This window comes from Stegostoma tigrinum, chromosome 6, assembly GCF_030684315.1.
Source record: "Stegostoma tigrinum isolate sSteTig4 chromosome 6, sSteTig4.hap1, whole genome shotgun sequence".
NCBI classification, from domain to species: domain Eukaryota; kingdom Metazoa; phylum Chordata; class Chondrichthyes; order Orectolobiformes; family Stegostomatidae; genus Stegostoma; species Stegostoma tigrinum.
Genome location: NC_081359.1, coordinates 63,775,421 through 63,802,995, shown reverse-complemented (window position 1 = coordinate 63,802,995; position 27,575 = coordinate 63,775,421). Strand labels below are relative to the sequence as shown.

The following is a 27,575-nucleotide window of genomic DNA, read 5'->3' as shown; positions in this document are numbered from 1 at the left end:
TGTTGAGTCTTTCAGTCCCAAATGCTAGAAAGAACCAGTCAGTGAGTCAGTCAGGAGCAGTCCAGAAAGAAATAAAATCTGGCCGCTTTCATGTCAGCGCAAAATGTTTCCTGGTGGGGTAATTTTGCAGGTGGAAATGTTTAGAATTTTATCCTGTATTTTCTTGAAGTTAGGGGACAAAGACAGACAACATAGGAGTGGAATGAAAATGGGGCGGAGAGGAAGCACAAGAGAGAGAGAGGAAGTGAGGTGAGATGGACAGACAAAAATGGATACGGGAGAAGGAAGAAGCTAAGAGTGTGAGAGAGGGAAAAGGAAGGTTTGAGACATAGCAGGCTGAGAGAGGAGGAATCTCTAGGCTGAATGCCAACTCACTTCCGAATCCCACTTCCAATTCTGTGGAGGCCAGCTCAGAGTTTGCCCATCCCAGAAGTAACCCACGGCCAGTGTTAGTGAATCTCAATTCCTTAGCTAACCCCCTTCAGTACCCCCATCTATGGTGATAAGAATTGGAACTGATTCTGTTTCTCTCTCTACCCCTACTTCTAAACCAACAATGCAAATTTTGTCTTTATTATTATATCTTTCTGCTTGCTACTTCTTAATGGTCATTTCTATTAATTACTCATTTAAATGATTAATGAATTGCTTTCCACATTTCTCAATGAAATTCATGTTTGCTGTTGTAATAACCCCTACCTCTTGAAATCTGCCTACTAATGTCCTCAGGAAGAGAAAAATTGAAACTTGACCCTTTCATGCAGAAATTGTGGCCATACTTGCCCTAAATCATCAGTTTTTCTTTTGGTATTAACTTTTGATGTGGCAATTTTCAAATTCCTTCTGCAAATCCAGGCATAGTAGGTCTACAGGCTCCCCTTTATCTACAGCATGTTTAACTTTTTCATGGAACTCCAATAAATTGGTTAAACAAGATTTTCCTTTGATGGAATAACCCCAACTTTTCATGGTTATCTTGAGTTTTTCTTAGCGCAAAGCTAAAATCCCTTTTATGTTCAATTCTAATACCTTCCCTGTGATAGATACCTATAGTATCCTATTATGTGCCTCTATCTTTCCTGAATAAAGGGGGTTACATTTCCTACTTTTGAGTCCAATAGAACCTTTCCCAAATCTAAGGAATTTTGGAAAATTTACACCAACAACACTACCTCATTAACCAGCTTTTTTGAGGTCCTTGGATGCAAGACCCAGAGACCTGTCAGTTCACAGCTTCGTCAGTATGTTGACTACTTTCCTCACAATTGGAATTTTGCTAAATTCCTTTCTGCCTGCCACCTGCTGATTTTCAGCTTCTCACTGGAAAGTTAATTTGCATCCTGAATAGTGAAGACAGATATATTTGTTCATTTCATCCTCCATTTCCTTCCAATCTCCTCATTTTTACTCTGAAGAAGACCACTACTCACTTTACTTACTCTCTTCCTTTTTAGTTATCTTCAGAACCTTCTGCTATCCATTTTTACATTTAGCCAATGCCTCTCGTACACTAATTTCTTCTTGATGCTTCATTTGCCTGCAAAAATTTAATGTGCCTTTTTAAAATATGAAATCAAATTTAAATACTGCCAATCTCTCCACTTTCTTCATTTTCCCTTAGCCTCAGAGGTGCAAGGTATGATCGAACTTTCCTGATTGCCAACAAAATAAGAGTGAATAGTTAGGGGTGGGCTTCAAAATGTTAAGTTTTTGGAGTAAAATTAATGAAGAGAAGCTCATGCTCTCCCTCTGGTTTTATACCTCAACTTTCTTTCACCTCTTGTTCCCAATCCAAATCTCATTCTTTCCCAACCTACTCTGTCTTTTATCCCAACCTCTCTTTACACTTCCCCAAAACTTAACTTCAGGTCGAGGGAGGAGGAGGAGGAGCAGGAATGTACCTCCACGCTACTTCAAAACCATGTGGATTAAAATTGCTCCAAGTTCCCATCTGTACACAATCATTATTTTCCTATGGGCTGGATCCTCTTTACTATTACTAATACTGCACCAGCAAGGATGCCAAATGGGGCACAGATGATAAGGTTTCACCCTCAAAATAGGCCAACTTCCCTATCAACAGACAAGCAGTATGTACACTCTGCAATTTGCCGCTAATAAACAAAATATGACCTCAATAAAACTTTTGAAATCTGTCATTTTATGTTTCATAATTATTTACAGAAAAATCACACTGAAATGACAACAACTTGAAAGTGCTAGAGGCTAAAGATGGATGTCGCTGCAGTCTAACTATTTGAAAAGCCCAAGATGCATTCTGAACAATTTGTACACTACACACATTCAGACTCAACAATCTTAATTCAACTCACAGAGTCATGGCTCTGGGCAAACTATCAACATCTAGCCCAAGGCTTTTGGAAAATCTGACACTTTGGAACGTAAACTGTAACCTAGGTATTAAAAGATACAAGGTACACGGGAATTGAAAAATACAATAATCTCATTGTCAAACATCTGAGCTCCTGATTTTTTTTTGTGACACAACGTTTTATAAAACTTCCATTCAGGATATCAGAAATTTTGTTTGAAAGAAAAGAATGGCATATGAAGATTTTTTCCTTGAAAACAGCGTGGACAATTAACATCAATTTGACAGCCATGATCTGCAATTGGAATAATGAGTTTACATACCCAAATCCCGTTATAAGTTTGGATTATATAAATGTCACAAGCATTCTGGAGCTTGGTACAGCTGGAAATTCAACATGCTGCCAGTGGAAATGAGTAACATTTATTATCTATTAAACTATAAAAAGAAGTGTGGTGATTTACTCTTCATTTTCATCAAGTCTTTATCTGTACACACTATTCAGACATCCCTCCTACACTGCCTTTAAGAATCTCTATTTTCATAGGGATAACCTTTGGTGGGATCTCACTCACCCTCAAATATATGTAGAGTTCTTTTCAGGTTATTGAGGTTAATTTTGGTCTAAACCCTGCCATTATTCGTTGTGCAGTCACAGTTTCCATTTTTTTTCCTTTATTCATTAACAGTTGAGGGTGTCGCTGGCAAGACATTGTTTATTGCCCGTTCCTAATTGCACAGAGGGCAGTTCAGAGTCAACCACATATTGCTGTGGGTCTGGAATCTTACATGTGATCTAGGCCAGACCAGGTAAGGATGGCAGTTTCCTTCTCGAAAGGACATTAGTGACACAGATGGGTTTTTCTGACAATTAACAATGGATTCATGGTCTTCATGAGATTCTTTATTCCAGAATTCAAATTCCACCATCTGTTGTGGAGGGATTCAAACCTGGGTCCCCAAAATTGACATGTGCACTTCTGGATTAAGAGTCCAGTGATAACACCACTAAGCCATTGCCTCTTGTGTATCAGGGAAAATATTTTTTAATCAAGGTGCTCCAATTGCATTGAACAATGCCGGTTTCTGTCCGGACAAGGTAAGATCTCAGTTGCTGACCACCTTGCAATCACTGCCAGCTACTAACATAGACCATCTCTCCCCTTTTCAATGTGGCCAGGGTATGAGCCCTGTATCTCTTATTATGATCCTTGTCTGTCTATAGTGATCTGCCAGGTCAAAATGTGTTCCTCTTTTGTGATGCTTGGTGTTGGCATATGATAAAGCGAAGGAAGGCAGCATCTCAGCCCATCAAAAGTGAAAATAAGACAAAGTTGTCCTACAACACTGTCACGCAGGGCTAATTCAAAGCGTTCACATGTTCTTCAGAATGAAATTAACGTTGCTTAGCCCCTCTTGGTTTCTCCTTTGGTCAAAGACTAATTCAGCAAAATTATGACATGGACGAAACATATTATGCTTCAAAGGACTGGAAACACTATTGGTGAATTGTCTCACACGTTGTAGATCCATTGTTAGAGACAACATGGAATTCTATCCATGAAATATTGCCTTCAAAGTAGTTATAACTGCTTCAGAAGTGAGCTGACTTTTCTTCTGCACCTCAAGCCAATGGAAATAATAATATACAAGATTGAAAAATAATATTCTCTTTACTTTGATAGGTCAATGCCTAGGCTTTCTGCCAGCTTGACCAGGAAAAACAATGCAGAGGTTGTTCCTTCCATTCCTCATGGTGAAGGGCACAAGTGGCACAGTTGTAGATGATCAGGTGTGGAACAACACATCCATGCCAACGCAGTTACCCAAACTGAAGTAGTCCCATTTGCCTACATTTGGCCATATCCCTCAATCTTTCCTATTCATGTACCTGTCCAAATGTTGCACCTGTCTTTTAAATGCTGTAACTGTAACCACCTGTATCACTTTCTGTGGCAGTTCATTCCACATAAGAACCATCTTCCATGTGAAGAAGTTGCCCCTCGGGCAGAGATGGCAAGATACATGGCTAGCATCATCATACAGATTACAGCATCCTGGCCAGACCCTTGGAAATATCATCTTGTTCCTGGCGAATCACTACGAGGCTGTCCAAAGGTACAGCCACATGGGACCATCAATCTCTCCTTGTAGACTACTAGTTCTTCAATGGTGCTGATCTGGTGATGCTGTTCAAAGTACTGCTGCAGAATGCGGTTACTGGGAACATATGTAGGTAGTTAGAAGATTGTACTACTCATTTTACGGAAATGGCCAGAATCCACTCATTATGCTATTTGCTTTTTGGACTAGGATCTTGGCTGTGGTTGCTATTGGCAGTACTTACTGTTCAACTATCTTTTTCAGATTGTTAAATTCAACATAAATTCCAAAAGATCCATTTGATTTGGGACCTGGTACAGCAGTAGATCATTACTTGTTCAGTTCTTTAACTGGAGAAACAATGCCTTGTGGTAGCACCCCTTAATCTCACTTGTAGAAATGAACATGGCACTTTTCTAGCTAAAAATCACTTTTTTGCGTTTTGTCATATTACACTTCCAATTTTTGTCATATTGAATATTCTGTTCTTCCAGGCTTCTGAAGTATTTTGCAAATGGTTTTCTAAATTCATTAATTTGTTCCTCATTGTTGATGTCTTGCATTTTAAAGTTTCAGGATGATATAGGCTTAACAATGAGTATTGCTAGGTCTGCAAAACATTGAGTTTCTAACAGTTCTTTGACTTTATACCTTAATGTTGCACCAAGCTAATCTTTGACTTTGAGGTTGTTTTCTCATGGATCATGAAATTTGACGATCAGAAGCTGTCGTCATTTTTGCAGCCGTTTAAGTTCATCAGATAGAACTGTATCTCTGGATCCAGTATCTAATTTCAAGTCTGTGTAATGTCGACTTCAATGTCACCACTCCAGCATTAGTTATAGATTCACTGACATACAGCATGGAAACAGACCCTTCAGTCCAACTAGTCCACACCCACGATGTTTCCAAACTAAATTAGTCCCACTTACTTGCATTTGGCCCATATCCCACCAAACTTTTCCTATTCACTTAAATATCCAAATGTCTTTTAAATACTGTAACTGTATCTGCATCCACCACTTCCTCTGGAAGTTCATTCCACACATGAACCACTGTCGATGCAAAAAGACTGCTCCCCATATCCTTTTAAAAACCTTTTCCTCTCATCTTGAAAATATGCCCCCTAGTTTTGAAATCCCCCACCCTCAGGAAAAGAGCCTTGCTGTTCACTTTATCATGGCCCCTCATGGTTTTATAAACGTCTGTAAGGTCACCCAAACATCCTATGCTCCAGTGATAAAAGTCTCAGCCTATCCAGCCTATTTTTAGAACTCAAACACTCCCTTCCTGGAAACATCCTGGTAAATCTGTTCTGATCCCTCTCCAATTTAATAATATCCTTCTTGTAACAGGGCAACAAGAACTAAGCTCAGTACTTCAGAAGCGGCCTCATCAACATCCTATACAACTTCAACACGACATTCAAACTCCTGTAACTCAAAGGTCTGAGCAATGAAAGCAAGTATGCTAAATGCCTTTTTAACCACCTATCTACCCGTGATGCAAATTTCAAAGAATTATGCTACGAAACCCCTAGGTTTCTCTGTTCCAATACTCTGCCAAGGGCCCTACCATTAGTTGTACAAGTCCTGCATTTGGCATTTCCCAAAATGCAATACCTCACATTTATCCACATTAAACCCCATCTACCACTCCTCAGTCCATTGACCAAATTGATCAAGATCTCTTTGTACTCTTAGATTATCTTCTTCACTGTCGACTATTCCGTCAAATTTGGTATTATGCGCAAACATACTAGCCATGCCACTTATATTCTCATCCATGAGAGAGACATGCAGTTGGTGTGTTTCCTCCAGGGTGCCAGGGTCAATGATGTCCCAGATAGTGTTTTCAGGATCCTCAAGGGGGAAGGAGAGCAGCCCCAAGTCATGGTCCACATAGGCACCAATGACATAGGTAGGAGAAGGGATGGGGATATAAGGCAGAAATTCAAGGAGCTAGGGTGGAAGCTTAGAGCTAGAACAAGCAGAGTGGTTATCTATGCCATGTGCCAGTGAGGTGAGGAATAGGGGGGGAGAGAGAGAGCATGTAGCTACAGGGATGGTGGAGGAGGGAGGGATTCAGATTCGTGGACAATTGGGGCTGACTCTGGGGTAGGTGGGACCTCCATAAACAGAATGGTCTACACCTGAACCAGAGGGTAGCAATCCTGGGGGGCGGAAATTTGTTAATGCTCTTCGGGAGGGTTTACACTAATTCAGCAGGGGGATGGGAACCTGAATTGTAGCTCCAGTGTACAGGAGGTTGAGAGTAGTGAGGTCATGAATAAGGTTTCATGGTCACAGGAGTGTACTGGCAGGCAGGAAGTTGGTTTGAAGTGTGTCTACTTCAATGCCAGGAGCATCCGGAGAAAGGTGGGTGAGTTTGCAGCATGGGTTGGTACGCGGGACTTCAATGTTATGGCCATTTCGGACACATGGTTAGAGCAGGGACAGGAATGGTTGTTGCAGGTTCTGGGGTTGAGATGTTTCAGGAAGATCAGGCAATGTCGTAAAAGGGGGGAGGTGTGGCATCGTTAGTCAAGGACAGTATTACGGTGGCAGAAAGGACGTTTGATTGGGACTCATCTGCTGAGGTAGTATGCGCTGAGGTTAAAAACAGGAAAGGAGAGGTCACCCTGTTGGGAGTTTTCTACAGGCCTCCAAAAAGTTCTAGAGATGTAAAGGAAAGGATAGCAATGATGATTTTGGATAGGAGCAAAAGTAACAGGGTAGTTATTATGGGGGACTTTAAATTTCCAAATATTGACTGGAGACGCTATAGTTTGAGTACTTTAGATGGGTCAATGTATGCAGGAGGGATTTGGTACTGGGTAATGAACCAGGCCAGGTGTTAGAACTGAAGGTAGGTGAGCACTTCGGTGATAGTGCCCACAATTTGGTTAAGTTTACTTTAGTGATGAAAAGGGATAGGTATATACCGCAGGGGAAAAGGCAATTATGAGGCGATTAGGCAAGACTTAGGATGCATAGGATGGGGAAGAAAACTGCAGGGGTTGGGCACAAGTGAAATGTGGAGCTTGTTCAAGGAACAGCTTATGTAAAGATGAGGCATGAAGGCTCAGTTAGAGCACTTGAGAGCTACCAGTTAGCCAAGAAGGACCTAAAGAGAGAGCTAAGAGGAGCCAGGAGGGGACATGAACAGTCTTTGTCAGGTAGGATCAAGTAAAACCCTAAAGCTTTCTATAGATATGTCAAGAATAAAAGAATGACTAGAGTAAGATTAGAGCCAATCAAGGACTGTAGTGGGAAGTTGTGCGTGAAGTCTGAAGAGATAGGAGCGGTGCTAAATGTATCTTTATCGTCAGTAGTCACACAGGAAAAAGACAGTGTTGTCGAGGAAAATACTGAGATAGAGGCTGTTAGAATAGACGGGATTGAGGTTCATATGGAGGTGATGTTAGCAATTCTGGAAAGTGTGAATATAGTAAAGACCCCTGGGCTGGATGGGATTTATCCTTGGATTCTCTGAGAAGCTAGGGAGAAGACTGCAGAGCCTTTGGCTTTGATCTTTCTGTTGTCATTGTCTACAGGAATAGTGCCAGAAAACTGGAGGATAACAAATGTTGTCCCCTTGTTCAAGAAGGGGAGTAGAGACAACCCTGGTAATTATAGACCAGCAGGCCTTACTTCGGTTGTGGTTAAAGTGTTGGAAAGAATTATAAGAGATAGGATTTATAACCATCTAGAATGGAATAATTTGATTAGGGATAGTCAACACGGTTTTGTGAAGGGTAGGTTGTGCCTCACAAAACTTATTGCGCTCTTTGAGAAGGTGACCAAACAGGTAGATGAGGGTAAAGTGGTTGATGTGGTGCATATGAATTTCAGTAAAGCACTTGATAAGGTTCCCCACAGTACGCTATTGCAGAAAATACAGAGGCATGGGATTTAGGGTGATTCAATGGTTTGGATCAGAAATTGGCTAGCTGTAAGACGACAGAGGGTGGTGGTTGATGGGAAATGTTCATCCTGGTGTTCAGTTACTAGTGGTGTACCACAAGGATCTGTTTTGGGGCCATTGCTGTTTGTCATTTTTATAAATGATCTGGATGAGGGTCCAGAAGGATGGGTTAGCTAGGCTCTTTACTCAGAGAGTAGTAAGGTCGTGGAATGCACTGCCTGCAACAGTAGTGGAATCACCAACTTTAAGGGCATTTAAACGGTCATTGGATAAACATACGGATGATAATGGAATAGTGTAGGTTAGATGGGCTTCAGATTGGTTTCGCAGGTCGGCACAACACCAAGGGCCGAAGGGCCTTACTGCACTGTAATGTTCAATGCTCTATAACAATGTTCAAATCGTCCAAATAAATGGCAAACAAAAGTGAACCCAGTGCCAATCCCTGTAGAACACCGCTGATCCTAGGCCTCCAGTCCAAAATACCAATCTCCACAATTTCCCCAGGAAAAGGGATACCTTGGCAGTTTAGCACCTGTGCTACCTGCATACAGCTTCCTTTAAAGGTCTCTTCCATGTGCTTTGTAAACAGAGGCTTCTTTGAGAAGCTGTTTCAAAACTTCTGACTTTTCTGCACCTACTTGTTCAGTGGTTTAGACAGGGCATTCTTCCCACCTGTCTTCCAACTGCATGACAGTCTTTGAAGTTCTGTACCTACAGTTGCTTTTACTTGTCACTTAGTGCTATTCTTGTAGTCTGGTCATCACTTCCCTTCACACCAACACCCCAGATATGAAAATTGATAGTAGCTTCCAGATGGTTTTGTTTTATTTGTTCATGGGATAATTTTGTTCACTTCCGATGGACCTCCCAGAATTGTGCACCACAAAGACTTCTGCGAACAGGTGCTGTGAACAGCATCGACATGCTGGTTGCTGTGCATGGATCCTTGGGCTCACACAGCTCAGAGGGAAACTTAATGACCATCAACATTTATTACTCATTCCGTATTGCCCTTGATGAGTAGCTTGCTAGAGACATTTCAGAGGACAGTTAAGAGTCAACCACATTGCTATAGGTCAGGAGTCACCTGACCAGGTGAGGGTGGCAGATTTCCTTCCCTGAAGGACATTGGAGAATCAAATGATTTTCATGACAATTAACAATGATTCTACAGTCACTATTTGGCTAGCTCCTATTTCAAGTTTAAATTTTCTACTGAATTCAAATTTCACCATCTGCCATGGTGGGATTTGAACCCATGACCCTGGAACATTAACCTGGGATCCTGGGTTAATAGTCCAGTGACATAACCACTCTGCCACCACTTTCCCAAGGCATATAACAATAGCGCAAATGAGTGACGTTTATTGACCATTAAACTATATACAGAATTGTGGTTTAGTAGGTATCTTCTTTAGTCAAATTTCTAAGCCATATGATCTTATCTAATTATGATATGGCTTTGAATGGACATAGTAGATCATGTGAGAGTATTGATAAATATAACACCTTGCCCTACAGACAAAGGAATTTAAGAAATAAACAGGCTTCCAGAGCACGTGATATAAAAATTCCACAGATCTTAAGTGTAGATATAGACATAAGACCAGGTGAAATATTTATGTTATATTTATGCAGACACTGTTCAACAATCATTGAGGCACCTACTACAACTAGGGCAGCAGGCTTTTGGAAATACCACCATCTGCAAATTCCTGTCAAAGCACATACCACCCTAACTTAGAACAATGTCATGGCTTCTTCAGTGTTGCTGGGCCAAAATCTTTAAGCTCTCCACCCTAACAGTATTGTGAGTGTATCTACACTGCACACACCGCAGAAATTCAAAGTAAAAACTCATCACTACCTTCTTAAGGATAAGTACGGATAATTCAACAAATTTCGGCCTTGTCTGTGACATTCACATCCCAAGAATTAATTATATGTTAGTGGATTAATAAATAACTTCATTATATGGATACGTATTGATCCTTTAGCTTATGTGCATGCATAAATATGAATAATCTAACTCACAGCATTTTGATAGTTTTCATATGTTCTGCATAACCAGCCAATAGCCACAGCCTAATTAGAATTATCAACTAAATTAGTCAAATTAAACTGATTCTTTGGTCACATTTTTCAGAACTGATTGACGTCCTACAATTTTCAGTCTATATCAAATAGAAAAATGCAGACAGGAGGTTTATTGCATAAATATTTCAAATCAGCTGCTTCCGTTTATGCATTATATGATTAAAGGAATGGTATTCTTCAACTGCCTTTGTTAACATTATAATACTAGCTTTGATTGTCTACAATTAAAATATCTTTGACTGAATTTTTATCGAGTTTAGGGGTGCATTTCGGGGTGCAACAGGGCATAATTTTTTGTAGAAATCTGATTTTCTTCTGTATTTTCAGCACATTAATTTCCTCTGACATTTTTGCAGATTGGGAATGTCATATGTGATCAAACGCAAATCCACGTCAACTGAGGTCAGGTTTGCCATTTTAAATGGGAATGAAAATTGGATTTTCTCCTGCACATAATTTTTGTCTGGTGGTGCAAGGATTTGGAAGTGCATCAGGCTCACTCTAGTTTTCACACTTTGTTAGGAAAATAGAAAGCCTGCTGAGGGAACTGGAACATTCTGAAAGGTAAGCTTAAAGCGTTTTCACACCTTCAAATGTCATTTACACTTTATTTTACACTTCAAGCCAATACTGCTACTGTACATTGAGATACAAGCCTGTAGTTTATATCTGGTATCCCTTAGGCTGCTTGCTCTCTTTCACTACACAAGTCTTTTCAATTCCTCATGCTATAAATCACCTTAATTTATGTCCATCCATAGTTGTAGGTTATTAGAAACTACATAGTGAACCATATTTAAAACCTCTCTCTTCCCACACCCATTCTAGACTGCTGTCTTCTCTGTTACTTGTGTCAAAGTTATACATTCATGAAGTGACCAAGTCTATCAAAAATTTCAGGGTATCAACAAAATTTGATACTGATTATAACGAGGTTGTGTTTTTAATGCACTGTTTTGTCATAGGGATCTGGTCTTAAAAGAGAGTTTTGCCCCAACATAGAGCAACCTTTTGTGTTTGTCAACAGGAATTACAGTGTTCTACCAGTGGTAAAAATGATCAGAGAAAAATGTACATGTCTTGTCACCCTGTGATACCAATGGCTCTGGGTAATATCAAAAAAAAGGGACTGAAACTTGGGGGAAAAACATCCTTACTACCTGCTCTGTTATGACATTGATTGTACAATCGATGTTGTGAGTTCCAAGTACTAATGGGTTTCACAACATAGATGTTCCATTCATTTGGCAACAGAGAACATGATAGAAACTTTAATAACAGGAAGCACCTTGCGTGCAGTTTCTAGTTTGGTCACATAAGTTAACTCGTTTGCAAATATTAAAAGAAATTATTTCACATGACAGAATGTATTTCTTTCCTCTCAGGTATCAATAAAATGGAGGCCTTTACTTGACGGTGTAAGATTCAGCATATTTTCCCAAAAGGAATGTAAAATATTTTTATCATATTGCATGGAATCTACGACCTGTACATTGTGATTAGTGAGTTACTATGGAAGATAGATGGTGGAGCATAGAGGTGGCATGAATGATTTTAGGGGTATGATTGGTTATATTTAAAAAGGGGATAGGACAGCCAAGTGGTAGCTTGGAATGACAGAAGTAAGGGGCTGAGTTATGGAGGGGCTTTAAACATTTTTGGGAGCTGGGACACAATGTCAGAAAACTGAGAGGCTTTCTAACTAGTCTGCATCCATACCCATGCTCCTCCTCCATTATATATCAACTCACAAACAGCACTACGATGCTGATTCCTGTCTAAGAAGACAAAAATGACATGTGAAGTCACAGGTTGGATGTACAGCTTGTGTGTCATGTATCAGGTCACAGGATACAGGTTAGGCTTTCCCAAGCCCAGAAGACGATTTGGCCTGTTAGCTGTATTTTAAATGAACAAACTAGGAATGTTACCGAAGTAATTCAGATTAACCTTCATTTATTGATCCAATGAACATGTAAACAAAGATTGTATGAATTGTTATTGATTATCCTTCATTTCAGTTACTATTTTAAATTTAATCAAAGTTTTCAGACTGGAGTTGGTACATTCTCTTATACCTGAAGATAGTTCAATTTCCCAGGTAAGTTCTGGAGGCACAACAGATCTGTAAGGGGTGGTAATAACTAGTAGAGGATTTGGCTAAATTCATCTTTTTTTTCGGAAAGGATAAGGGGTAATTTTTACTACATGCTTCATGCCAAATAATTATGTACGATTTAACAATGCTGCTAAACCACATTCAACTAATGTGTTAAAAATTTACTAAGATAATGTGGTAGTTATAAATCAGTTTGCCAATGCATTGAATATATCACAATCGAATTTTAATATCCCCTGCATTATTGAAATGAAACTGAACATTTGTCAAATACAGTGCAGCTTTTTAAAAATCCAAGCAGGTATACATTGAAAATGCTACAAAATGCAATTTTTTTTCTGATCAAGTGCTTCCTCAGTTTGATTCTTAAATAGTTACCAGAGTGAATGTGTGCTCCTTTTCATGCATTTGATATTCTCAATAAATTTTGTATTTTAGAAACAGTGCAGCTAATGTGAAATATGCATCAAGACAACAATGAATTGCACAGATATAATACTTACAGATTCTCGGGACAATGGGATAATACATTGACATATTGTAAAACAACTTGCCTGTTGCTGCAGTAATGAGTAATTTTTGAAAGTAATTTCAAACTCTTGGTGTTCTTAAAATGTGTTTGCCAAAATTGCCTTCCTAATTTTCTATGTTTCAACAGTGGCTATACTTCAGAAGAACATCACTGGTTTTGTACTTCTTTGGGTGTCCCTAAAATTATGAAAGCTGGTATACAAACAGAAGCTTTCTTTAAGTCTTAAACAAGACTGTTGGTCTCTTTTAAAAATTCTGACAAAAATTTTAATTTCAACTTTTGAGAAATCTGAAGTTAAACACCTGAAGTATGTGTTCTACTTACATAGTTTCTCTTTAAATCTGCATGTTCATGGTCAATACCTAAAAAAGAAAAGGGAATAAATAAACAAACAATCACAGAGCCATGATTTGCAAAGACAACCACTTATCATAATTCTTCCCTTCAGGCAGAGAGACACTAAACAAAAATGAAATAGAAAGGAAGAGAGGAAACGGTGTGAAATGAGGATAAGGTTCCAAAGCCTAAAATCACGAACAACTTGATTGTGATCCTCAAGCCACAACAGGAGACATGAGAAACAGGACATACCATTCTGTTTGTTGCTTCTGCTGGTAAAACAAAGCAGTGTCGCTCTCAGCTGGAGACCAAATCCAAATGAAATTTTATTTAGACTGCAATGCTGTGTGATTGTGTTTCATAAAAGCTGCTTGAATAGATGGGACGTGGAAGATACCGTGGATACATGCTTTGCATAAGAAAATACAGTAATAGATAACTCATCTGCTGATTGTACATCTGGGAATTGTGTGCTTCCATTGAAATAGCCAAATTTTGAACAAGTATTGAATTATTAGCTGTATTCTGAAAACAATCATCACTGACAGTAAAAAAAAATACAATCAATACTGCGGTCTGTTAACCTGAACCGTGTAGTATTTTAGTACGTCTTTCATTTCTCTGTTAGCATATTTGAATTGCACTCAAAACTGACCAGTGTTAAAGCAGGAATGTTCCTTCTATTTCTGAAAAAAACATACTTTGCGACAAACATTAGATTAGAATTAGAGCATATTTTTTGTAAATTATTCTAATTTCATTATAATGATGACAATGACTACTTTTTAAAAAAAAAATTACACTTTACTGTCTGCATGCTCTAGATATAAGAAAGGAAATTTAAACATTCTGCGCACAACTAATTTTTCCTCATTTTTGTAAAAGAAATATGTTTGCCCAAAATTATACTATAAAAAAAAGAACAGATCTTATTTGGATGTTTTGTTCTTTTCATCCATCCTTTTATTTGTTTTGTCACAACTCAGTCTCCCTCCCCTCAGTTAGCAACTCTTCTCAAATAATAAGGAAGAAGCCACGCAGCCCACCCTTAGACCTCTGCCAAAATTATTTTATAAGGAATGCCTTGGTCTCTCGTAGCCATCTATCTTTCAGGAAGGAAAGGCTTTAATTTGTAATTGACCAGTAATTGCTGTGAAATGGTGAGTTAAGTGCAAAAAATAAGAGAGAGTGTGGGAATTTGCACGGTGTTCTCATACAATAGGCATCAGTGGTTGTACACCTGCTGCCAAGTCAGACGTGTTGAATTCAAGCTCTATTCCAGGATTTCTATATAATCTATGGTGGCTACCTCACTGTAGTACTGAGGGAGTGATGCACTTTCAGGATGTCCATCTTTTAGGTGGAATTTGAACTTACCATTCCATTTGGCTTCTTCAATAGTTTTTTTTTAAAAAGGCACTATTTAAGCAACAGCATCTAGATTTTTCTGGTATCACAGCTGCCACTGCTTTTGGCTATCTCATTCTGCCCCCACTCGACATATTTGATACTGTTCTATGCCAGTAGTACAATGTCCTTCAGGCCTAAAAAGCCTCTGAATGCAACAGTTAAGTGATTCTGGCCAATTACAAACCAACCTGCCTCTTTTTCAACACATTTTGATTAAGAACACCATCATCCACCACAGGTTTCATAGCAATCTCTTCCATCTTTCCTTAAAAAAAATCCAAAATGCATCTGGATAAACACAGCAGGCCAAGCAGCATCAGAGGGGCAGGAAAGCTGATGTTTCAGGTCGAGACCCTTCTTCAGTTTCTACACCGTGTTATCTCAACCTCTCCAGCATCAGCAGTTCCTACTATCTCTCCAAAATGGATCTGTTTGGCATACATTTCAGTCATTCTTTACCGTCTCTACAAACATTTATTTTTATTCTGCCGATTTGAGAAGCAACCTTGCATGTATGTTTAAATTTAAGGCATGTTATTGTTGCCATGTTGCATTTTCCTGTTTTCTACCATGGTTGAATTTTCCAGTCCTTGGCAAGAAAATTGGGGAAAATAAATTAAAAGTCAGAATCACAACACTGAGTACAAAATTTCCATTTTTCCACTTTCGCTTAAAATGGCAACTTTGGAATCTATGTATTACAAGTGGCAGCCACCATGCATTTGCTCATCATTATCAGTCCAACCTAATTTATACACTGCTTCACATCCTCAACACATTCACCGGGAAAGCAGACGGGACAAATTCCTGCTGTGGATGTCAGAGCAGGTACTTGGCAACTCATTGACTCATTGTCCTGGTCATCATTCACTGCGTCTTAACCACCATATCCTTTCATGCCCTATGGCACCATCCTCCTTGACCCTATACCCACAGAAGTCTATAGCAGCTACCCACCCACCTCACCACATCATCACCAACTCAAACACCCCTTCAGCCCTTCGACACTTTCAAGCTCAGGGACACCGACAACTTACTTGCTAGTATCAAGTTGCTTTGTTGAAAGGACACATACAGGATGCAGTTTATGGCTCTTAGCTTACTTAGTGCTCACTTCTTTTGCACTTATTTGGAGGTTACCAATCTCTGTGTGGCTTGTCTTATATATTGGCATAGAGAACTGGCAGGCAGCTTATCGTGGTGGAGAGCTCTGACCAGTCAAGCAGATGGACATATTACTGCAAACCACTGGGTTACATCAATGTCATACTGCAAGCACATGGCCAGACACTGGGGAAGAGTTTGAAGCATGAGCTTCATGCAGTTGGCTACGTCTATAAGTCAAAGAGGAGCAGGCCTTAGTATGATCAAGGGGTCTATAGTAGGTTGGGAAGGGGATAGTACTGTCCCAGTCAGTTTGGAAGCCTGTTTGCTTCTATTTGTTCCTCTAGTATGGCACAGGAAGACCTTAGATATGTGGGAAGTGGACGGAGGAGCAGTTAGTGGTGCAGGAACAAGACAGGTGAAGAAGCCCCAGTGACTGAGCTGGTCATTTAGACAACAGGAAAGGTTAGTCGTTGGCGAGCACGAGGTGCTGAGGGCACTTGAGTAAGCATAAGTATGCCACAGTGGCAGCTTTACTCCAACAACTTTGGGGAGATGAATGTGTGGTGGCACAGTTAGAGTGAGTGACAGCCCTGTGAACGGAAGGTGACATTTGCCCACATGGAGCATGCAGTTATCTTCTTCCTGCATTGCTGGATATTCCCTTTAAAGCAGGGAACAGCATTGACCACAACCACTATCTGGAATCAGGCTCACTGGGACTGGTGAAGTGACCTCATTTGAGACTCAGCCTGTAAATGGACAGCCCTTCTCTTCACTGCCCTGCCTGTGAAGCGAGGAACCAATCTTGCTCTCTGGGCAATGTCCTCAGTGATAATTATGGCACACTATAAATGCGTGGCAGCTCCTTTAATTGTGTACAGTGGGCTTTAAAGATAGTGTCTGCAAAGTGAAACCTGAAAGATCTCAGCTGTGGAGGGCAACTCTTGCTACATGATTATCTGTGAAGGGCGCTGACGACCTCAACGTAGAAGGTTGTGGTGAGAAAAATTATTGCATGCCACACGAGACTATGCATTATGATTTTCAGGCAACACAACACTTGAACAGAAAATGGGCAAGTTCAGCTCCAGGACTTCTTTTCAAATCAGAAAGGTGGCTGGACAGTAAGAGATGTGAATTTGCCACCAGCAGAGTATTGTGGCGATGTTTACGTTGTCCCTCATAACATGAAAAACTCTAAGCTTGGATTTTGTGGTAATGAAACCATCAGACATTTATCACAGCTGTGATTATGCATAAACATTATCAACAAAATCTTCCCAGGTATTGGCCAACACGGGCACAGCTAACTTGGGGAAATTGCATGTGACAGCCAACAAGGAACTTCCTGATATTGTGTGCACTACGTCCCATTTTCCAACCAAATGTTGAATGATGAGATACGTTTTTCATTAATTAGCATCGAGTGGAATATCATATTATGCAGTCACAGAATTATACACCACAGAAACAGGCCCTTTGATCCAGCTTGTCCATTCTGACCAGGTTGTCCAATCAGAACTAGTCCAATTTGCATTTGGCCCATATCCCTCTGATGTTTCCAATCAATGTTCCTGACCAAATGTCTTTTAAACGTTGTAATTGTCCACGCTGCTACCAATTCCTCTGGCAGCATGATACATACATGCCTATTTGAAAAAGTTGTCCCGCTGCTCCCTTTAAAATCTTCCCCCTCTTACCTTAAACCTATGGCCTCTAGTTTCCCCTACCCTGGGGAAAAAACATTGTCTATTCACCTTGTCTATGCCTCTTATGATTTTATAAACCTCTAATCTCACCTCATTAATGTGCAGTTTCCATTCTCAGACCTGCCAGATTGAAACTAGGCTGCAACATTTTCTGCCATGAAAGTTAGAGCAGTTACGCGATGACTCCAGCTCACTCCGTCACCTCCTGACCTCCATCTTGAACACGAGACCCTAGCATCTCAGAGCACATTTCATGGCAGTGACTGTACACAACCCTCAACAATGAATGTTGGCATCAGATACACTCCAGCCTCACCACACCCATCTCCAATTCACTTACAATACAGTTCGGCAGTAAACTTTGGTGCACACTGGCAATGCTGATACGTGGTCATTTGGCGTTCAGGGACAGACAACCAGCTCATGGACTGGATCAAATGTGTAATCTTAACACTCATTTACTTAGTACCTATTTGAATGCTCATAGTATCTCTACCTTGCCTCCTCAGTCAGATCTTCAAGGCGTGCAGTCCTTCTGTATTGACTTACCTATTAACTTGGACACAAAGCTAATTAACTTGACATAGTTGTCAGCAGTGATCAGTCGAGGGGTGGACACGTTGCTGTGTGGCACAATGCTATGTCAATTTCACAACCACACCATGTGCCAGCAAACTTATGTGGCAAATGCAAGGCATGTGCTTTAACTAAATAGTTCTGTCTCAATATTGAGGCGAGTCATTCTCAAGTCAAGTGAGGGAGCTGTCATCAGTCAGAGGGGTCCCAGTAAAGAAATCCAGGGCATTGTCCCATCTCAGTCAAGGGATGTGGACATGGTCAGCTGAAATTCATAATTGGCCGGGGGCGTGGGGGGGATGGGTTGGGGGGGTAGTGGGGAGAGAGGAGGATAGTGGTGGTGGTGCTGTGTTTGTGTGTGGGCATCACAACAGCCCATGACTGTGCTGTGGTTAATCCTTCAGGTCCAGTGCAAACATTGGTCAGGGGCTGCACACAGGTCAGTCAAGGGATAGTTCATTCACCAGTGGCAGCTGTCCGTCCAAGTTGGTTAGGAGCAGGTACAATCATCCCTGGGGATGCGTCAATGAAAGGTGGGGGGCTGTGGCATTATCAGGGGCAACTGATGAGGTAATAAAGTCAAAGAAGTCAATTCTGGGAACTGGATGCAGCATGTTGGGATGCAGAGGAGAGAAGAATGGTGAATAGAGGAAAGCCAAACTATAAAGAGGGCGACAGTGCAATGGAGGACATGGGATACTGCAGGTGAAGGCTCAGTGACAGTCACCACCACAGATGCTTTGATGGGAGACAGAGCTATATGATGGTGGGCATTACTAAACTGTAAGGATGGGGCTCAGGAGGTAACATGGGCAGCTGAAAATGTAAGCCCATTTAACAGTTGGAACATGCAACTGTTCAGTGCTAATGGGCTGACCAGGAAATGCCAGGGATTATGGAACTCGGAGGTTCAGGAAGGCTCCTTGACTACCAGGCTGAGCCTGCCACCCACTGCGACAAGCCTGACCTGCTTTGTCCTCCATACTCATGCAACTTGTAAATGTGCTCTACAAAAGGAAAATCACTCAGGCTGCGGCCAGAGTGGGCAGAATCTGTGTTTTGTTTTCTGTCCACAGTGCAGACTCCACCGAACAGTGTGAGGCCCATTCCAGGGACAAGTGGTATTAACCAGGCTGTTTTACAGCATAGGCTGAAGTCATTTGTAATCATAGCATTGTGCATGTGAAATGCACATGTCCAAATACTAGTCATTGCAGACTGGCGAGGGTCATTGCCGTGAAGCTAAAGTAATCAGAGATGACCATAGAAGTGGCACCCACAGGCCACAATTTACAAAAATAATCCGAAACCTCTCAGGCTGCACAAGGGCATGGAATGGTTTCCTTCTCACCTTGAACTGAGAGTATTCTCCAATGTGCTCATACAAGCAATGCTGCCTTTCATGGAACATCTGGGGCTGAGAGGCCAAGGTCTCAAATCTCATACAGCATTTATATTCTTCTGTTATCATACTGTGATATGACTGCTGATGAATTCATCAGTATAAGCTCCCCATTAAACATTCGCATGTAGAGGCATTTCATAGCCTTCCTTATCAGTTTGCTCCATGTCCATTGTCATCTAAAGGTTCATCGCAAGTGTGTCAGATGGATCCAGCCACAGCAGAAGTTATTATTGCTGTTGCTGTCGTTCAGCGAAGGTGCCGAGAAATGGAGCAGGAACAGATTTGCCAGCAAACACACGAACAGTCGGACCTACAGTGAGTGCTGAACAGCCTCCAAATGATGGAGTTGCAGCTGTAGGTCCCATCAGGAGGTACAACAGAGTTAATTAACCTCAATACTACTTCCTCCAAGTGAGACAAACACAGTGTTGGGACAGATTGAGGATATTCTGGTGGAGCATGTGACCTGAAAGAGGGTGCGGTGAGGGTGGTCATCCCAGTCAAAGTGGCAGCTGCAATAATGATTTATACAACCTGTTGTTTCCAATAATTCACTGGGGATCTGTATGAAATTTCTCAATCTTCAAATATATCAAGGCCATTACTAAAGCCTTTTTTCTCCTCCCCCGTGTGGAAACAGGCCGTTCAGCCCAACACTGACTATACAAACAGCATCACACCCAGACTCACCCCGTACCCTATCCCTGTGACTCTGCATTTGTGGCAGATCACATCGTTCATCTTGCTTCCCAGGGACAAGGACAGTTCTGCAGTCCAGGCAGTAGGCTTTGCTCATAATAGTATCTAGCCCTGGGCAAAACCACCTATCAATTGTACACGTGTTACGTCAAGAGTGCCATATCACAACATGGCTGACTTCTTCCACAGAAAAATGATCCATTATATCAATGTACAAGTCATTAGAGACCAACGATTCCACTTCTTAAAAGTGTGAGCCAGTAGCCTGGGGGTGCCATGATGCATTCCTTTAGGACTTATATGAGCCCACTGTCCAATCCCCTGGCCTAGGCAGAATGTAGATACATTGCTGTCAGTTCTTTGATCAGAGCCATGGTGGAGCATGCATTAGGCCTCCTGAAGATGAGGTTGTGATGCTTGGATTGGTCCTGGGGAGCCTTGCCGTACACTTGGGACAGACGATAAGGCATAATCCTACGCTCTGCACAACTGGAGCAGGCAAAGAGAGGATGTCATGGACTCAGAAGAGGTGAGAGAGGGGCACCGGTCTTCTGAGCAGGAAAATGAGGCATTAAGCAGGAGAAAAATTATCCTCACTGCCACAAAGCACAGCAGTGCTGGGCACTTCAGGTCAAAAAGGTCTTAAGGGAAGTCCAGTTCCAGTGGATGAGAGCTGGGGACAGTGGTCATTTATTGACTATAAAAACTTTTTAAAAAATCCATTCAGAGGATGAAGGCATGACCAGCTACACCAGCATGTCTTGCCCATTCCAGAGGGTGGTTAAGAATCAACCATGTTGCCCGTGGGTCTGGAATCACATGTAGGACAGACCAGGTAAGGAGGCCAGCTTCCTTTCCTAGAGGGCATTAGTGAACCAAGAGGCTTTTTTTTCTTAACAATCAACAATAGTTTCATGGTCATCATGAGACACTTACTTCCAGATTTTTATCTAATTCAAATTCCACCATCTGCTGCAGTGGGGTTCGAACTAGCGTCTCTGGATTTACAGCCCAGTGATGGTTCCACTTGGCTACCACCTCTCAGGCAGTGTAAGTGCTTCTGCCTGTGACAAGTGAGAGAAGGCGAGTGGAACACCATAGGGGTGTCATATACAGGTAATGAGAAACCTCATTGGGCCCTGTGCAAAAGAATGCTCCATATCACTCACCAACATTGACACTTTGCTGATTTCTGGTAAGATTTAGCTCTACAATTCTCACAACTAGGGCCAATATCCATCTAATAGCGAGTTTTGAGAAGATTTGTAGCTCAGGTTGAGGTTCTGGATGTGAGTTTGCTCACTGAGCTGGAAGGTTCGTTTTCAGACGTTTCGTCACCATTCTAGGTAATATCATCAGTGAGCCTCCGAAGAAGCGCTGGTGTTATGTCCCGCTTTCTATTTATCTGGTTAGGTTTCCTTGTGTTGGTGATATCATTTCCTGTGTTGGTGATGTCATTTCCTGTTCTTTTTCTCAGGGGCTGGTAGATTGGCTCCAAATCAATGTGTTTGTTGATGGAGTTCCGGTTGGAATGCCATGCTTCCAGGAATTCGTCGGAGGCTCACTGATGATGTTACCTAGAATGGTGACGAAATGTCTGAAAACGAACCTTCCAGCTCAGCGAGCAAACTCACATCCATTCATCTAATAATTTACAACAGGAGAGCATGTTTCCAGTACAGTGTCATGCTACAACTGATCTTCTGTGAGATGAGGCCTTTATATTCTTTGGCCACGTGCTAAGAAACAATGAGATCTGGAACAATTCTCCGTCAGGTATACTGACATTAGGCCATGCCACAACAGAGCATTAGTTCAGCAATGTTTCAGGACAGGAAACAAGGGTCGTATCCCTAACACTAAAAATATTTTTAAAAATCTCATCAGGTTGCTTTCTTTAGTGATGGTGTTTCAGTCAGTAAAAGATCAACCGCAGGGCATTCCTGGCCTGATACTGCTAGGATAATGGTACAGCACTTAATCCTGGTTCAATACAATGTTCAAAACAACAGAGTGGTTAATGCAATTGACAGTACATTTTGTTCAAACGTAGACACGCTCACAATGAGGAAATATTGTGTGTTCATTCTGCTGAATTGCAGTAACGTTTGGATATATCTTAATGCAGCGTATCAAGGCACCACAGCAAGGACAACAGAGCAGTTCATTTATGAAATGTAAAATCTAAGTTGTTTTATATTATAGTACTCTTAATGAATGCATGAATAGACCAGAGAATGTACATATACTTTTTTCCCAGAATCATTGCTAAAGTACATAAAGTTGCCAGAAAATTGCTGAATTCTGACCCTCAACTTTAAGTGGGGCATTGAAAGCGCAGGATAAAAATTAGGGGGCCACTTATGTCACTTTACCTTGTGATGGAATGAGGCCCTGACTGTCTCCTGCAAAGTCAAGTTGCTAAAGCGGTTTGGGACTTTCTCCACCAACTGTTCTCCTGATTTCCCAACAAATGTGGTTTAGAGTCATACAGATGTACTGCATGGAAACAGTCCCTTCAGTCCAACGCCTCCATACCGATCAGATGCCCTAAATTAGTCCAGTCCCATTTGCCAGCATTTGCCCCATATCCCTCTAAACCCTTCCCTTTTCTGTACCCATCCAGATGCCTTTTCAATGCATTATAATTATACCAGCCTCTACCACTTTCTCTGGCATCTCATTCCAGAGTTTAATATTGACAAGTTGCAGGGTTGGGGGAAAATGCCGGCAAATTAAAAAATGGCTCCCTCTCGCCCTCCCCCAAAGTTAGTGATTTTTGATGGGCAACATTTTTGCATTAGGCTTACAAGGAATGTGAGAAATGGATGTGGGCTTGCATGTGGTAAGCTATGTACATATTCTCATAAGGCAGGTTTTCTGATTGCATTTGGTGGTTGGGTTTTGGATGAGAGATCTATTATGATATTTTATGCAAATAAATTACCCGCCTTCTGCCCCTGGAACTTAAGTGGTGGATATCACTGGAATTGCAATCTGTAGATTTTCTACGGAATTTCTTTGAAACTAAAATGCAGTGTAAATTCTGTGTTATTGGAAGTCACAGGACAAATTCAAACCACCAATATATTAAGGTTCTGGAATGTGTCTTCAGTGTTTTTTTTTCAGTAAACTTAGCTTTGGGGGAGAAAAAGCAAGTTCAAATATATTCACCAGGCAATAATTTTTTTGGGAGAAAATGTATTTCTCCTATTGTTTTAATTTGGTGACTTTTCCCACATGAATAACAGCAACAGCCAACTTCCCCTCATTTCCCATTCCTGTTAACGTGAAGAAAAATACCACACAATTTTTTGCATCACTGCATTCCATTTTCAGGGAGGGAAAGGATTCAAGAATTGTATTATTTAAGCTATGTCCATATTTAAGAGAGTTTTGAATATTTTACCAACTGCTAAAGAATAAGAATAAATTGATATCAGGAACTACCCTGCTTGTATGATTTTCAATAAAGGAAAAATGTATGTAAATTATGATAATGCTGTCAACAGCGTGTTCTTGGAATTGTTTCCTATTCCACATTAAAAGCCTCAATAATGTTTATAAAATGTTGTGGAATCCCGGTAGGTTTCCTATTTAGCAAGCCATGTATGACAAATCACACTGTAATGTACTATGTTCTTAATCTTTAATTAGAATGTGAAAATCTGCTGCTGAACGCAGTTAACTTTGACACATTAAATCTTCTGGTTAAACTGTCTTACAGGAAGTGCACGGATGAAACATTGTAACAATCTACTGCCTTCCCTCCATTCACCCAGACAGTCTGGGAAGGATGATAACATCTTGTAATACCTGTTCTGCACTAATTAATCGCTGTGGTATTTAGGACCATTCAAGTAGACAAATATGACAGAGACAGGGACAATTAGGAACCTTGTTCAAGCTACATTAACTTTTCTAGTTATTACAACAGAGCAACTAAACTTTGCTTGTAAAAGCTACAGTGGGATTGTTATACATTAGTCATGCAATTAAAAAAAAGTGGTGTTTACTATAATTCAGGATAAAAATAACTACAGAATCCCAAACTGACAAATAGGGGTGGACCAATCAATTTAAATCTCGTCAGTGACACAAAAGTATGCTGAAGTTTGAATCAACCACATTTCTGGTCTCAGGAATGGATATTTCTTCCTGTATTAATTCATTCATATATATTTTAGAGCTTCGTAGTTCTGTGATTTAAAATGAGATTAAAATAGCAAGAGAAGAGATATAATCTCTTAATAGCTGATAGTAGCATCCAGAAATAGCATTACTCGAAAAAAATAGTCTACCCAATATTGGGCTCAAGAGGATATGCCCGATGATGGAAGACCAGAGCTCAGCTTTTTATTTGGGTCATTAGGTCCGTTTAGGAAATGAATGCTTAATCTGACTCATTGGTACGACCTCGAAAGGTAAACTTGTTACCTTCGCTGAGATTTCTCTTATGTAGCTCCTGAAATTCTGAAAAGCCAGAATCCCAATGAATAAGGTGGTCTTGGTGAAACATGGTTTTAGATTTTTTTTAAATGTTACTGCCAATCTCTAATTCCTTTCAAAAGATAATGGTTAGCCACCTTCTTGAATTGCTGTGGTCCGCAGGCTGTGTTATACCCACAGAGTTATGAGCTGTTTAAACTATAGCCCTTTACATAACTAATGGCCCTCAAGCATCAACACATGCCAACCTGAATTGAAGAGCCATGTGATGTGACCTGAGAGAGGTGGTGTATACTCTTTATACTGGAAACTGCAGTTACACGGATTTCTTAGCATTCTATTTTACAGACTCTTAAGCACAGTTTTGTGTGCCCAGACACCTAGTGAGGAACAAAATCATTAGCAATAAATTTACATATTCTACAGGGAACAGGTTAATATGATAGTTTAGAATTTAATTACCTTATTTTATCTGATTCTAACCAATTATTACAAAAATAATTTGCATAAGCACAAAAGGGGGCATTCTATGTTTCATAACATAAATTGGGAGCAGGTTTTGGGAAATTAGGAAACAGATGCTGATTTTCCATCAGGTAAACCTCCCCTTACTATCCCAAACACATTATCTGCTATTTTTTGGCTGGATTTTAACTGCATAAAGTTCACATCTCCATGTCAATGTAGAGTAGGGGTGCTCTGATAAATATGAAACCATGCAACAAAAATAATACTCGAGTTTTGTTTGTTGCACCCGAAGTGCCACCGACATTTCTAATTACCCAAAAGAATCAACAGAGTTGTTCTCAAATATTTTTAAAAATAAGATTAGTTATTTCTAAAAATGTTAAGCCTGTTTGTTCTCATTTAATATACTCTGAAAATGCAAGTTATTGTCAGTGTTGGAATGAAACTGCAGACAGTGCATACAGTGAGCAGCAATGGAGACCCCAGGTATAACCAACGTCACTGCAATTTCAGGTCAGTGCTTATCCTGAAGATGGTAGTGGAGTCTTTTGTACCATTTCAAGATGAACCTGTCATACAGCTACAGAATTAGACTTGCCAGGCAACATTCATTAAATGGAAAGCCTGCCTTATTGGTGAATATTAAATAGATTGTATTTAGACAATACCCTCACCTAGTCTATTTTTATACGATGCATTTGTCACCTTTTTTTAATATCAAATTTTCTGAATGCGAGTCAAATACAGAAATTAAAATTTTCTGCAAGCAAACGCGTTAAAAATAAATCAAAATGCCTTTAATTAGAATACTTTAGGAAGTTATTTTGTAAGGAACAAAATACACCCATTGAATTGTACCGCACCGGCATCATAGAAAGAATCTCAATGCTTCACAGAAGAGTGACAAAAGGCAGCACTGAATCAGAGGAGAGATTGCAAGGATTGGGGTCAAAACTTGGTTATATGTCAGTAGGGTTTTGAGGGAGATGGTTTAAAAGAGGAAAGTGGGGTGATGAACAGTAGCATAGTGAAGGGGTTGTAAGCAGATGAATCTTGAGACAAGGGGCTAGGTGACTTAAAGCACTGTCAACCATTGCAAATAAAGAGGGCTTAAATGCTGGCATTTTCATCACTGAGTCAGGAGGTCATGAGTTCAAGTCCCACTCCAGAGTTTTCAGCAACAAAATTTAGGCAGACGCTCCAGGGCAGTACAGCGGGATTGCTGCATTTTCGGAGCAACTAACTTTCTGATGAAATATTGATTCAAGTCAGACATAAAGGATTCTCTTCCACTATCTTGAAGAAGAACGTTGGACTTATGCCTGGTGTCCTGGCAAATGGTTATCCCTCAAACAACATTATTATAACCAGATTAGGTGGTCATTATCGCACTGTTATTTATGGGAGATTGTTGCGCACAAATTAGCTGTTGCATTTCCTCCATAATAAGTCACTTCTCTTGAAAAAATATTTCATGGTTCTAAATTAGTTACCTTGGCCCAGTGCAACAGCAATATATAAATGCAAGTTTGTCTTTCCTTCTAAAAGCAGAAAGTCTGTGGAAAGCAGCATCCAGGGAGGAGGGGTTGTGTGGCTGAGGAGATGCAGTGGAAAAGGGCTCAATTTTCAATCCAGAGTCAGCAAACTTATGGCCAGAGCATTGGCAGGTCCTGATCCTGTATTGCTAATGCAATGTTATTTTTAAATGCCAATTCTGTTTGGTGCCCAGTTCGTGGTGCTGAGCACTGCAGAAGTATTAACCTCAAAGGCAGATGGAAGCCAAGGTTATGCATGTTTGCCTTGCTAAATACATAAAGTAGGCGATCAGAGGGCCAACAGCTTCATGGTAGAGACAAGTGATCAAATGGTTAATGAAAAGACAGAAGACTTTGTGGGAGTAAAAATTCGGTAAAATAATTTTGCAGCACAAACCTGCCTGCTGTGTTGCACCAGACAGCTCTGCATTAATGTGTCCCAGATTGTTTGGTTTTGAAAATTGCTGTCCATCTCTCTCCAGCTACTAACAAGTTCAAGGACCTTAATGGGCAGCAAACTGGAGTTGAGCAAATTGTTAGCCCCTCTTCTGAACACTTGCCTTTAAACTAGAGCTACCGTCCCAGATGAGCGGGAACACTAACATTCTATCTTGGAGCAATATTTTCAAAGGTGGCCACACCCTATCTTACCTTCATGAACTGCTGAAAAGCAAGCACAGGGTAGCTGAGGCCACACGGGTATTTTAATAGCGGAAGCATTTTTAATTTGCAGCTTTGATGAACTACAGGCCAAAACAAGTGAAG

General features: G+C 40.6%; 1 protein-coding gene across 1 annotated transcript in view; it reads right to left on the bottom strand.

Moving 5' to 3' along the window:
• LOC125453120 (PC3-like endoprotease variant B) overlaps positions 1-27,575 on the bottom strand; it is a 1,374,573-nt gene that overhangs the window by 315,123 nt on the left and 1,031,875 nt on the right. Inside the window, exon 7 of the mRNA XM_048532258.1 lies at positions 13,438-13,475. Within this exon, the coding sequence (XP_048388215.1) occupies positions 13,438-13,475 (38 nt within the window). The remainder of the gene's footprint in view (positions 1-13,437; positions 13,476-27,575) is intronic.